The sequence below is a fragment of the Vicugna pacos genome, chromosome 12 (assembly GCF_048564905.1).
Source record: "Vicugna pacos chromosome 12, VicPac4, whole genome shotgun sequence".
Lineage (NCBI taxonomy): Eukaryota > Metazoa > Chordata > Mammalia > Artiodactyla > Camelidae > Vicugna > Vicugna pacos.
The window spans coordinates 45,783,372-45,798,066 of NC_132998.1; the positions used below are offsets into that span (position 1 = coordinate 45,783,372).

Genomic DNA, 14,695 nt, shown 5'->3' on the forward strand with positions numbered 1-14,695 from the left:
TTTAGCATGTTTCAAATAATTTCAGGTAAAAATAAAATTATTTTGATCCTGTCTTTTGGAGATTTGCTGTTCAATGTATGGCCTGAGATCAAGCAGCAATATTATAACTTGAGTCTTTCTAGAAATGAAGAATCGTAAGTCTTACCTGGACCTACTGAAACTGAATCTGCATTTTAGTACAATCCGCAGATGACTCGTATACACATAAGTTTGATAGGCACTCTTTTAGGGGAGGCCTTACATTAAAACTATTTTATATGCACACACATGCAAATACATATGGGTCAGACCTGAAACACTATGCTGTACCCTCTGTCTTGTATAGAATCATAGAAAATGGACTAGCTTGTGGATTGATCTGTTTACTTTCTTATCATTTAATACATTTAAAAGTAAACTCCCTAATACTTTCCACAGGCTGTCATCAGTCTTCGTGAATATAAAACCCCACATTCATAAGTGCTGGCTTACCACATATTTTCAGTGACTGACACATGAAGCAAACTGAAGAACTTCTAACTCCAACTTGAATCTTTTTAGAGTTTTCAGTTTATTGTCTTCTGTAACTTTCTATAGAGTAAACTTGTTGGTTGAAACATTAATAGCTTTTATTTATTTACATGCCTTTGCCGTTAAAAAAAAAAACAGAAAGCAGAATTGCTTGTAAGACTAAAGGATTTAATTTCTTGGATAATACTCGATTTTAAAATTACTATCTGTGGATACCTTGGGAAATCATTATATCTTATTTATATTCATTATGACACTGTACTTTATACTTTATTACATTATGATATTGTCAATTATATCTTAATATGTGATACAAAATCAAATTTGTTTATAAGGACCTCTGAAATCTAGTTGCAAAGTAACTCAGTTTCTTAAAATTCACTTTTATCGGCCATCATTTTCTCTATATTCCAGCAGAAATAAGCATGATATAATTCTTATCATGAAAGAAATAATGCTATTTTATTTTTATGACCCTTAACTGAAATCAATGACAAAATAATTTCATATAGTTCAAAACTTACTTAGTATAGTGTCACTATACAACAAAAAGGAGGGTGAAATAGCTTCTTTAAAAAAAAAGTCTCTAATTTGCTACAATCTGGTAAATCTCTTTGTTTTCAGTTCCACCAAATATACTCTTCAGTAATCAACCTTGGGAAGTGAAATAAGAACCATTTGATGTAATCTATCCAGAAGTCACTTGGCACCACAGCAGCACATCATTGGTTTACAAGCTTCCAACACATTACATTTTTATTACTGCTTTTATACATTTCTGCTGAAGAAACCCTTCAAAACTGTTATTAGGTTGAATATATATCTAATGGACAAATACTGATACATTCAACTGTGCATTGAAATGTACAATATAGTGGTAGAGCTTGTCCCTGAAAATGTACAAAGGTAGACAGGCTGGAAAAGTATTCTGCAACTTCATATGACCAGTTGCACTGTTTAATTTTTCCTTTTGTTTTTTCAAATGAAAGATCACAATGCAATTTAAATAGCCCTAAGTGTCCCCGAAGAGCTACTGTGTGTTGCATAAAGGCTAAGTAATCCCGCAGGGTCAGGGGGTTACTGTTCAGCTGTTCGAGATCGGGAGATGGTATCTCAGCACTCATAAAACAGAGGATTCAAAACACAGGGCATACATCGAAGTGCCGGTCACGATGACAGTCCTGGAAGTTATCCGCAAGAAACGTCAACACTCCGGAGGCCAGAATAACACGACTGAATCAACATTTACAACTTTTGTTCAAGACTGAATCCAATATGTAGGGAAAATTGACATTGAACCATTAATGCAAATATAATAATTGTTTTATATTTGGCTCATTCCGAAAATACAGAAGGCTTCAAAAATCTCTGGGGTATCTTTTCTTAAACACTTTAAGTATATAATATTCTGTACAAAACAGCTATCCTGAATTAGCTCCTTCCTAGAACTATTCATAACATGTCAGCCCGTTTAGTAAGGCACAGTAAGAGAAGTGTGGAGATTTATTTCAGGTTGCACATTTCAATTCAGAAGACTGAGGGGGTAACTTTGGCCCCTGGGACTTGGAAGTATCTTCCAGTTGTACTCTTTGGTCTGAATATTTACATGGTGGTTTCTTCCCATTCAAGCTCAACATCACCTATAACATAAAGTAACATGTCACAAGACAATGTTAACAGTTCAAAAGATTTAAATGTTTCATGGCAATAATGTACTATAGATGGAAAGGATATTATCCTATCTTGGATTAGAGAGAAATGAAAAAATTGGTACGTGCACCAACCAAGCTTCTAAAACATTTTCAACGTATGGTTATTACTAAATTAATGCTTCTGCTATAGGTGGTAAACTAGTAAATCGATACACTTTGCCTCTGTTTACCTTCCATGGCGTCCAAAGAGTCCATCTTCTGAAGTGCTGAGTAGTTAACAAAGCAGATGGGCTGATTACTTCCTTTACTTGATAAGAGATCCAGAATGCACTGATGTAGAAAGATATACTGCGCCTAGACACCAGAGAAAGAGTGGCTGAGTAAATGGATGGGGTGGAGAGTGTTCTTATAAGGGGAACTATACTGTTACAGTGAAAAATAATACTGAATTCAACAAATGTGGAATAGCTAAGTTAGAGGCACAGAATTTACCATGTATAGAAATGATTTTCTATCATTTCAAACATAAGGTTTGCTAAAGTCCCGTGGCTTTTTGTAGCTTCCAGTTAAAAAAAAAAAAAACTTGTCATTAAGTACCAAGTGTTCATATGTTCTTTCTTGCTGTGATTATAAAAAGTGGCAGATGACTTAAATATGTTTGCGTTTCCTTTTTCCTGTTGGCATAATTGAGTAATTTTTCTTATACTTTTCTTGTTAGAATGACTGTTGCAATGCAGATGTTAAATTTACTTTCAAAAGCTCTGAGCATATCTACACACTATCGACACATTTAAAATATGTTCAACAATTTTATTAATTACTCAACAGTTCGCCTATTTAATGTCAAGGATGTGGTCTCTGTAAATACAAGGCAGTTGACCATTGAAATATCCAAGAACTTGTATTATTTCATCTAAAGTTTGGGTTAAATTCAGCACCCTCTGGGTTCTTTAAGTTTATTCGATATAATTTAATAATCTGTTAGCATTTCTGGGTTTGGACTTTCCCAAAGGTAGTTAAGGTTACAGTCAGAAAAGCACCCTCATTTTTACATAAGAAAGGTACTTGAAGTTAAAGGAATATAGCCAAATGTTATATTCTCTCTCACACACACACACACACACAACTGATTTAAACAGAATGTCCTCTAAAGTGACCATGTTAAGGGATTGTATTCATATCTATTTCTACTGTACCTGAAAAACTTTTTGGAACTTCTCTATTGAAACTCTTCAGAAATTGTTGGTTATTATTAGGAATACCTATTTCTTTGTGGCTTACAAAATGTTTCCACAAACATTTCATCACTGGAAGTCAGTTCTATGAGGACAGAACTCTGTCATATTCACTGCTATATTCCCTTTGCCTGTAATCGTGCCTGGAATGGAGCAGTTGCATAATAAATGTTTGTCGACTTAGTCTCATTTCTCACAGCTAGCCTAGCCGACGTTTACCATTTAAGGACAGGCTTGTCTTGGAGAACAACCAGAAGTCATTAGGGATCAAGTCTGTAAGCGAGGTGGATGATCAAGTTACACCATTCAATTTGGTAAGAAGTGAAATGTTATAAGGTAATAACAGTTCTATTGAAATTGCTATTAAATATACTCGTTTGGAGTAATTAAGATATACATCACACAATGAATAACATTATTGGCAGAAATACATTAACACAATATAATTTGTTTGAAAACAACAGCCGTTTAAGTTTGTGAGTTCTAGTATTTAAAAAAAAAAACCCAAAACAAAACCAAAACAACCACATTTGATATGTGAAACTTCTGACCCGATCTCATCTTCTCCACTGGAAAGAATGATGGAGGGGGGTCACTCTGCCAGCAGGGCAGGCTGAGCTCCGTGGGGCAGCACTGTATTTTCCAAGATCCTTCTGCGTGCTGTGTTACTGCCAGAGAGGCAGTGAAGCGTTCCGTTCCAGTCTTGACCCTGGCTAGTCAATGTTACCTTAAGAATTAAACTTTTCTAATGTTCTGTTTCCTCAACTAGGGGGTTCAGAGAAGCTGGAGTGTGAGATTTAAAGGATGAAACTGATGAGATTTAAAGGACGAAAGGAATAAAGTGGCTGGCAGGAAAGCTAGGCAACAAAAAATACATTATTTTTTTCCCTTCTACCTTAGGAGTTCACATCAGTAAAATATTCAGGAGAACCAGAGCAGGAAAGGGATTCATCCAGATGAACCCTTACATGTGGCACCAATCGTGTCTCTGGATATTATCTCACTGCAGAGTATTCCCAGAAAATTTTTTCACGTCTCTTGGGGTGGCCGTGAACCGTGTTTCGGTAGACACTGAAAGAACGCTAAGATCTCTCCCGCGTCTGGGCGGCACCCCTCTGGTGTCTGCTAGTGGGGCTGTATTGCTGGGGTTCGTACCCACACCCCTGCCCATGGCTACTGTAGTATGGGCTGAGACAGCATTCTTCACAGGACTTGGGATCATTCCCAAGTGCAACAGAAGGAAATAAGAAACCACTCTTGTGCATTAGGACTGGAGCCAAGGTGTGGTCCTTCTTTTTTTTTTTTTTTTTTTTGCATCACGAAGACAGTAAAGAGCTTCGCTTCTGGGAACTAAGTCAGGTGAAAGAGCTTTGCAGTAGCACCACTTCTTCCCCAAGGAGGGACTCCAGCAGGCTCATGTCAGACATTTGTGGCATGTTGGGCACTTACTCCATGCTTAGTGCTTTAGATACTTTCTCTTACTTACTACTGACAATAAACTCATGAAAAGTACAACACAGCTACTTTACAAAGGAGAAATAGCTCAGAGAGGTTCATTAAGCAGAGCCACAAAGCCAGCAGTTAGCAGGGCTGGCATCTGAACTCAATTCTCAGACTCCAAAATTCATGCTTTTTCTATTCCCCTACCCAACCTGCCACATTCTCCTCTGGCCAGTTAAGCCAGCATAACGTATGAAGTCTATAGCATATGTTGAATGCTAAATTATGTGAAATTATTCACAGGCACTCTTGACAAATTTGGGACAAAGCTGTAGAACATGACAAAATTTTTTCAGCTTTTATTTGAAGACTGACTCCAGACTTCAGAAGGAAATCATTCCTAGCCCCATCCGAGAGCCAACCAGTCTCAACCAATGTCAAGAGCATTGATCACCAATGCACGTGTGTACACCTGGGGACGTGGGAGGAAAAAAATGCTAGCTGTTTATCCTTATTGTTAACTAAAACTAAGAAAGAATTTGAATTTTAATAATGGTTAATTGTTGTATTGATATGGATGCCCTTATAAGACCCCTGGATAAGAACCAGCTACATAATTTGCAGGGCCCACTACAAAATAAAAATGCGAGTTCCCTTCCTCAAAAATGATTAAAGATTTTCAAGTCAGTGACAGCAAACATTAAATCAAGTGTGGGGACCTGTGAGGCTGTACAAGTTTCATACCCCAGAGCCAACGATGGCCACAAGTCCTACAGAATCTCTGAAGTTTCCTGCTTCACTTGTGTGTTCCTTTTCAGCATATATGCAGATGCACATGGATTACATTGCCTGGCTTCACCTAACTGCTGCATAGCTGAAGTTCCTCAAAAAGATTCCTACAAAGAGACTAGATTGAAGGTATTTCTCATGCAAGCACAAATGAATGACAAGAAAATGGCAGGGCTAAGTGAAGTAAGCCAGAAAGAGAAGGAAAAATACCATATGAGATCGCTCATATGTGGAATCTAAAAAACAAAAACAAAAACAAAAAAACAAAGCATAAATACAAAACAGAAATAGACTCATAGACATAGAATACAAACTTGTGGTTGCCAGTGGGGCGGAGGGTGGGAAGGGATAGACAGGATTTCAAAATTGTAGAATAGATAAACAAGATTATACTGTAAAGCATAGGGAAATATACACAAGATTTTATGGTAGCTCACAGAGAAAAAAATGTGACAATGAATATATATATATATGTTCATGTATAACTGAAAAATTGTGCTCTACACTGGAATTTGACACATTGGAAAACGATTATAAATCAATAAAAAATGTTAAAAAAAAAAAAAGATAACAGCAGGGCTGCCCTTTTTCATACGCCTAGAATAATCCCATTTTATAGCCCTACTGTGAGGTCAAAACAGCAGCAATGTAATCAGATCTGACAAAAGGCTAGATCACTTTTTAAAAAATTATAAATAATTTAAAAGATGTAACAGTTATTTTCTGTTAAGTATATATTTTCTCTTTTGAAAACAATGCTAGTATGAAGCCATCACAATTAGCAAAGTTTTTTTTTTTTTAATTGAAGTACAGTCAGTTACAATGTGTCCATTTCTGGTGTTCAGCACAATGTCCCAGTCATGCATATAGATACATATATTCATTTTCATATTCTTTTTCATTTAAGGTTATTACAAGATATTGAATATAGTTCCTTGTGCTATACAGAAGAAATTTGCTTTTTAAAATCTTTTTATATATAGTGGCTAGCATTTGCAAGTCTCAAACTCCCAAACTTATCCCTTCCCACCCCCTTTTCCCTGGTAACCATAAGATTGTTTACTATGTCTGCGAGTCTGTCTGTTTTCTAGATGAGTTCATTAGTGTCCTCTTTTTTTCTTTTAGATTCCACATACGAGTGATATCATATGGTATTTTTGTTTATGGCTTACTTAGAATGATGATCTCTAGGTCCACCCATGTTGCTGCACATGGCATTATTTTATTCTTTTTTAAGGCTGAGTAGTATTCCATTGTATAAATATACCACAGCTTCTTTATCCAGTCATCTGCTGATGGACATTTAGGTTGTTTCCATGTCGTGGCTATTGTATATAGTGCTCTGTGAACATTGGGGTGCATTTATCTTTTTGAATTAGAGTTCCCTCCAGATATATGCCCAGGAGTGGGATTGCTGGATCATATGATAAGCCTATTTTTAGTTTTTAAGGAACCTCCATACTCTTTTTCTAGAATGGCTGCACCAAACTACATTCCCACCAGCAGTGCAGGAGGGCTCCCTTTTCTCCACACCCTCTCCAGCATTTATCATTTGTGGACTTTTTAAATGATGGCCATTCTGACTGGTGTGAGATGATCCCTCATTGTAATTTTGATCTGCATTTCTCTGATAATTAGTGATATTGAGCATTTTTTCTTTTGCCTATTGGCTATTTGTATGTCTTCATTGGAAAATTGCTTGTTTAGGTCTTTTGCCCATTTTTGGATTGGGTGTTTTTGTTAAGTTGTATGAGCTGTTTATATATTATGGAAATTAAACCTTTGTCAGTCAAATAATTTGCAAATATTTTCTCCCATTCTGTAGGATGTCGTTTTTTTATGTTGTTTTGCTTATGGTTTCCTTCGCTGTGCAAAAGCTTGTAAGTTTGATTAGATCCCATTTGTTTATTTTTACTTTTATTTCTATTGCCTGGATAGACTGCCCTAGGAGAACATTGCTAAGATTTATGTCAGAATGTTTTGCCTATGTTTTCTTCTAGGAGGTTTAGCATGTCTTGTCTTTTAACTCTTTAAGCTATTTTGAGTTTATTTTTATGTATGGTGTGAAGGATTATTCTAACTTCATTGATATACATGCTACTATTAGTTTTCTCAGCACCACTTGCTGAAGAGACTGTCTTTACTCCATTGTATATTCTTGCCTCCTTTGTCGAAGATTAACTGACCATAGGTCTGTGGATTATTTCTGGGCTCTCTGTTCTGTTCCATTGATCTGGATATCTGTTTTTATGCCAATACCACGCTGTTTAATTACTGTAGCTCTGTAGTATTGTCTGAAGTCTGGGAGGGTTATTCCTCCAGCTTCATCCCTTTTCTTCAGTATTGCTTTGGCAATTCTAGGTCTTCTGTGATTCCATATAAATTTTAGGATTATTTGCTCTAATTCTGTGAAAAATACCATGAGTAATTTGTTAGGGATCACATTAAGTCTGTAGATTGCCTTGGGCACTATGGCCATTTTAACGATATTGATTCTTTCAATCCAAGAACATTTCTTTAAGTCATCTTTAATTTTCTTAATGTTTTGTAATTCTCCATGTATAAGTCTTTCACTTCCTTGGTCAGATTTATTCCCAAGTATCTTATTGTTTTAGATGTGATTTTAAAAGGGATTGTTTCTTTACTTTCTTTTCCTGCTATTTCATTGTTAGTGTAAAGAAATGCAACTGATTTCTGTGTGTTAATCTTGTATCCTGCTACTTTGCTGAATTCTTCTATCAGCTCTAGTAATTTTTGTGTGGAGCTTTTAGGGTTTTCTATGTATAGTATCATGTCACCTGCATATAGTGACAGTTTGACCTCTTCTCTTCCAGTTTGGATCCCTTTTATTTCTTTGTCTTGCCTGATTGCTGTGGCTAGGACTTCCAAGACTATGTTGAATAGAAGTGATGAGAGTGGGTTCCAGATTATAATGGGAAGGCTTTGAGTTTTTCACTGTTGAGTATTATGCTGGTTGTGGGTTTAACATAAATAGCTTTTATTACGTTGAGATATGTTCCCTCTATATACTTTGGTAAGAGTTTTATCCTAAATGGGTGTTGAATTTTATCAAATGCTTTTCCTGCATCTATTGAGATGATCATGTGATTTTTGTCCTTTCTCTTGTTAATGTGGTGTATCACGTTGATTAATTTGCGTATGTTGAACCATCCTTGTGTCCCTGAGATGAACCCAACTTGATCATGGTGTATTTTTTTTTTAATGCTGTTAGATTCTATTTGCCAATATTTTGTTGAGGATTTTTGCAGGTTGTCAGAATTGCCTATTTGACCTTTGTCTTCTGTTTTTCAATTTATTTTGTGTATGTCTTACAATTTACATAATTGGACAATCTACACTTTAAACATAAATACATGTATTAGAGTTGAATGCTCAAATATTTTTCCTGAAAGGAGTATGTATTCCAAAAAGTTTGAATGTCTCTGGTCAAGAGAAGCATCTTCCTAAGAACATTAATGCTTTAGGACATGGCGTTACAGGTTCTGTGCAGAGGCTCTAAGAAATTCTTTCTCAAACTTAACATTAGCAGAGAGCCTGTTTTCTCACACTTTTAACAACTGTGAAGCTACTTGCCTTTCCTAGTAAGTACCCTGAAAAATACTGTGATAACAGATCTATATATTTACTGTGAGAAAATCTATTTTATAGCATAAAAATACCAATCCAAAGATAAGATAGGAAAATCTTGTATATTATAGTTAGACAAACTTGGGTTTGAATTTTGGCTCTGACACTGATTAATAGTATAACCTTAGAATATCACTTAAATTCTTGGAACATCTGCCTCCCTATGTGTAAAGCAGAACCACTAATATCTAGTCTGTTGATTAGTCTTCTTGGCCCTGTCTTACAAATAAAGAATTGAAATAAGGCATGTAAAGGCTCTGGTATAGTACTTGGAACTCACTAGGCACACAGGGTTTTTAATTTAATTACCATTATACTGTGTGGTTTTTCTAACAATGAAAATATATATACTTTACAACTATTTTTGCTTCCAAATAAAAACAACAAAACAAAAAACTTCCAGTTAGTTAATATGCAGTAACAACCATTAGTACTAATATGCAAAGGGATAAATATGGACGAGTGAAATATATAGAACCCCGTAACAGTTAATTTTAAACTTTTCCTAATTAGAACTTTTAGTGTGTTTATAAAAGACATTGATTTGATTCAGTTCTTAAGCTTCCCAAACTGGCAAAATGCTAAAGACAAACCCATTTGATACATTATCATCTCTATACCTGTCCGCACAAACAAGTTAGGACTAGTCGTCAGTAACAGTGCTGAGTGAAGGATGACGGGCAGGTGGGCTTCGGTTCTCCTATAACCTCCATCAGCTGCCGTCCAAGACCCTGCCCTGACCCCAGGAGGGTTATAATGGAGGAAAAGATCGTGGTCTGCTGTGCAAAATATAGTTCAAGTGCACATCCACCCAGATCACTGCCGCTAAGACCCTACCACAGAGAAATCCTAGAGCTGACCCTGCTTGCAGTCTTAGGTATCTTACCAGGTTTTGTACCATGCACATTCTTTCACTTCTCAGCTCAGCTACTAATCCGTATATATCCACAAAGTCATGATCATTTATGTGTTGTGTTAAGTGGTCCAGAGCAATAAAAACTCCCGTTCTTCCAACTCCAGCACTGCGGGGAGAGTGAAATTACATGCAGATTATTCAGCAAAAAGGAGGTTCAGTTAATGGTGATGAAGAAAATGAACTATGATAGCAATCAATTTTAAGTTTCTTTTTGTGTTTGGTGGTAGATTTTCTTTGATGTTTCTTTGGATTTATATTGTTCCTAAGACTTTAAATAAAGCAAGATGATTATCATTAGTACTCTATCAAATATTGGAGTTTTTTTTTAACCAGTTGAACTTTCACTCTTCTTTCATAATATTTTAAGGGGTGGAGTTGGAGAAGTATACAGAAGATTTTTAAAAATCATTGAAAATTCTTAACACCAGAAACTTTGTATTAAATATATCTTTAGTTACCAATAGAAATGCTAACCATGGAAACTGTTAACTGTTTAGCACATATAGCATTTCCTCTGCATCATACTGATAAGACTCTTGTGTGTTCTCTTGACTTTCCCTAGATTTTTTTTTTTTTGCTTCCTATAGATAATAAAATTGGGAAGCTATTTCCTTTTCAGAAATTAGTTTAATACCAAAGGGCAGCTACGTGCTCCATGGAAAATGTTAATTGATAAACCTGACAAGATTTACTCAGAAATTCCAATTAGACAAGACTCCTAGGTACTTAAATGGTTAATATAGAAAATAAATCTGTAAAAAAAAATGACATTCTACAGGTTGCTTAGTCTTACAAATGTCACTTGGAAAAACCAAAAAATGCCGTTTTTATAGGTAAAGAATTGTTGGATGTCAGCAATTCCTATGATTCAGCCTCAGAAATAGTGAGCAGTGAGTGTTAGAACATAAATACACACATCTGCCCCAGCAGAGTCATCGGTCATTACGTCACTCAGACTATTTTGAGTGTCAGGCACTGTTGAGGCTCCTGGGTGTAGCAGCGAACGGTACAAAGTCCCTGAACTCACGGAGCTTCTGTTCCAGAGGAGAGATGAACATGCACACACAGATGAACATGCATAGAACATGCCTGGCAGCAGTGAGTGCTACGGAGAGAGGGAAATCAGGTTAAGGAGACGGAGGGTGATAGGGTAGGTTAGGGCCACCAGAGAAAGCTTCTCGGACAACATAATGAAAAGAAACGTGAATAGGGTTGGGGAGCCCACCACAGGGAGGGGAGCCCTGAGGCCAGAGGGAGCGGGGAGAGAACCGATCTGAGTGGGAGTGTGTTCTGCGCGTTCACAGGAGACCAGGGTGGGGGGAGCGCAGTGGAGAGGGGGAAGGGGCAGGGGTCAGAGTATTGGCTGTGGGTCGGCCGTGGATGTGAGAGGAAGCAGAGTCGAGGACGAGTCCGGGGTTCCTGGGCCAAGCGTGGTGGACTTGCTGTTTACCAAGATGGGGAGGAGGAGGAGGAGTGAGTTTTGGAGATTGACTCAAGTGTTCTGTTTTGCACATGTCAAATACTCAGAATTTTGTGGTCATTTAGGTTGTCACGTTGAGCTGGAAGTTAAATGTCTAAGTCTAAAGTTGAGGTGAGAAGTTGGGATTGGAGATAATAATTTAGTAGACAGTTTTAAAGTGATATTTAAAGATGATTATTAATGTAAGTGTACTTTTTTCTGGTCTATTATCTAAATCACAAAAGAGGAGACTACTCTTTGAGGCTACAAGAGAGAAGGTACTTTTTTTTTTTGAATGGATTTTAAAATCCACTATTTTAATGCAGTGGCAGTGTCTCTGCAAAATACAGAGAAGCTGAAGGCAGTTGACTGTCCATTAAAGGTTTTAATCACCAGTGATGCCAGCTTAAAATCAGTCACTGATGTTAGAAGCAAACTTTTATTCTATTCATACTGTCTGCTAGTTTGTTAGTGTTTTATGCATATGGAGGGGAAATGGAATTGGGAGGGTAAGAATGAGGCTTTTACTTTATGTTCTATGTGCTTTTTAAATGTAAAAAGATATCTCATAACGAGCAGGCATTTATGTATTACTCTTACAATTAAAAAATTTCAATTATTCCTGGAAAAGGTGGACTCATTTAAATTACATGTTGAGTTTTTCCTTCTAAAACTTAGATGGATTAATACTTTCTTACATACTTAACCACATTAAAGTATACTCCTGTTAGAAAAATTATCCATCGATTAATTGGAATTATTAATTATAAACATGGTTAAAAGATACTGTTACTTAAATTTTTATTGTAGCAAAAGATACATAAAATTTACCATTTTAACCATATTTAAGTGCACAATTCAGTGGCATTAAGCACATTCAGTCTACTGCAACCATCACCACTGTTTCCAGAACATTTTCATGATCCCAAATAGTAAACTGTAATTCTTGATTTCTTCTCTCTCAACCCCCTGGTAACCACAATTCTACGTTCTTGTATATTCATATATGTACATATTCATATTGCATATTCAGTTTGTAATTTACCTATTCTAGGTACCTTGTACTTGGAATCAAAAAACAGTATATTATCACCCACTTTTTCTCTAATTTACCAACTACAACTGTTGAAGAAACTCAAGTTGAGATCTATTTAGATAATCCTATTAGAAATAATAAATCACATCAATATATCTAGAACTCTGAATGCTAAACAGCTGAGTTTTATTTCTATTGTAGGGGGAATATTGGTATTTCACTGGTATAAAATACCAATGAAAATAAAAAGGGCAAAAAAATCTTAATTTATAGGCATATTCTATTTATCATGTTCAAAGATCTAGGTCAAAGAAAGACATCTGAGCAGTTAAGTTTGTAAAAATTTGGAACCATGCTTGGGTTGGTCACTGAATTTGATCTTCATTTTAAAGTTCATTTTCTTTTATTTATTCTTTGAAACTCATATCTAGAAATTTGCTTTTCTAAAAAGGTTTAAAGTGTAGTAGACTAATAGCAATTGAAAAAAATAAAAGATCAGATGTTCATTCATAAAATCCTACACACCCACACATCAATGATGGGCTATAATTTTTTAAAGTCAAGTCCTTTGAGAAGTATAACTCAGTCAAGTTTTCGGGAAAATTTCTGTACCAGGATATATATTTTCCCTTGCATTTAGACACATTCATTACTCATTTTATTTCTGCCATCTAACCTTTTATAAAGCTACATCTTGATTTGTCATAACCAGTAAAGTATCTGAAAACTAAAAGCTGGATTGAATCTACATGAACATTCTGCCAGCACATAATCAATGGTATCGTGATAGTAGAAAGGTCACATTGAGTTTAAAGACCATTTCTAGGGTTTCTCAAAATATCTTTCTTACCTGCAGTGAACAACCATAGGTGTGGTGTCATGAGCTCTGCTTGCTCGAACCAGCTTCACAAAGTGAACTAGAGGGGCGCTGCTCTCAGGCACCCCGTGCTCGGGCCAAGCAGTGAAGTTGCACTGTCGAATGGTCACGCAGTCCCCGTGCTAGACAACGTGAGGGCGAAAAGGAGCATAATCACGTGATTTAAGTACCACAGTCAAGACTGAAGTTCCCAGCTTTCCAAGGTGATCAAAATGACTATTTACCAAACAGAAGAAACTGGGTTTTCATGATTTTCTCTAAGAGAAGCCTTCTACTGGTGCTATGATAAAGAAGACTGTCTTTTGGTGTGAGTGGAAACCGTGAGAAGGCTTGCAAACAGATGTTAATGTAGGGTATTTATATTCAAATGTGGGGTAACATTTTGCAGCTCCAGAATAGTAGATTTTGAACAGTTCTGACCTAAGAGCTTAAATAAACACATTCACTAATTATTCAAAGCACAGGTATTGAGCATTTGATAATGTCAGAAAGTATAAAGATCCTTTTATCATTTTCTTTGTGGATAGGTGTTTGTCTAATATAAGTGGGATCCTATGCTGTCACTTCTGTACTGGTTCTGGATTAAACAGAAAATCCAATTATCAGGATGCAGATAGAGACAAGTGATTTGGGGAATTCCTGTGTTAAGTCAAATATTATAGTTTCTTCAATGATACACTTAGTGATCTAGTTGCTTCCTGCTTTCTTCCCTTGTCTGCTGAAGACTTTGATATTAACTGGTTAATATACACTTTATGTAATTGGGAATTTTAACAGTGACATACATATTGAAGGCAGATGCCAATTCAAAACTTCTTTTTAGAAAATAATAGAAAAGCATTATTGAATATATAGTATCAAGGAATACTTCCAGAAATTGTCCTTTAGACATTTAGAACATTCATATTTTCTGTCATGTTTGACTTCCCCTCCTTTTTTTTTTTTTTTTTTACCCTTTCAATTTTCAGATCTCTGATGGTCCAATCTATCTGAACATCCTCCATTAGCTTTGTAATCACTATATCGCCGAAGACAGTGACGGGTTTGTTGTCCTCTGGCCAATACTGATGGCATCTGATCTGTATTCAGAGAAAATCACCAGTCATAAGAACCATTGTTTTATATATATATCA

At 36.1% G+C, this 14,695-nt stretch overlaps 1 protein-coding gene and 1 long non-coding RNA gene across 3 annotated transcripts in view; one reads left to right on the plus strand and one right to left on the minus strand.

Moving 5' to 3' along the window:
- Positions 1-14,695, plus strand: part of LOC116282690 (uncharacterized) — a 131,822-nt gene that overhangs the window by 76,231 nt on the left and 40,896 nt on the right. The window lies entirely within an intron of this gene.
- Positions 1,346-14,695, minus strand: part of PTPRQ (protein tyrosine phosphatase receptor type Q) — a 186,399-nt gene continuing 173,049 nt past the window's right edge. The window contains exons 42-46 of the mRNA XM_072973348.1: positions 14,516-14,641; positions 13,536-13,684; positions 10,161-10,296; positions 2,393-2,516; positions 1,346-2,150 (exon numbers count right to left, since the gene is read on the minus strand). Of these exons, the coding sequence (XP_072829449.1) occupies positions 2,113-2,150; positions 2,393-2,516; positions 10,161-10,296; positions 13,536-13,684; positions 14,516-14,641 (573 nt within the window). The 3' untranslated portion in view covers positions 1,346-2,112. The remainder of the gene's footprint in view (positions 2,151-2,392; positions 2,517-10,160; positions 10,297-13,535; positions 13,685-14,515; positions 14,642-14,695) is intronic.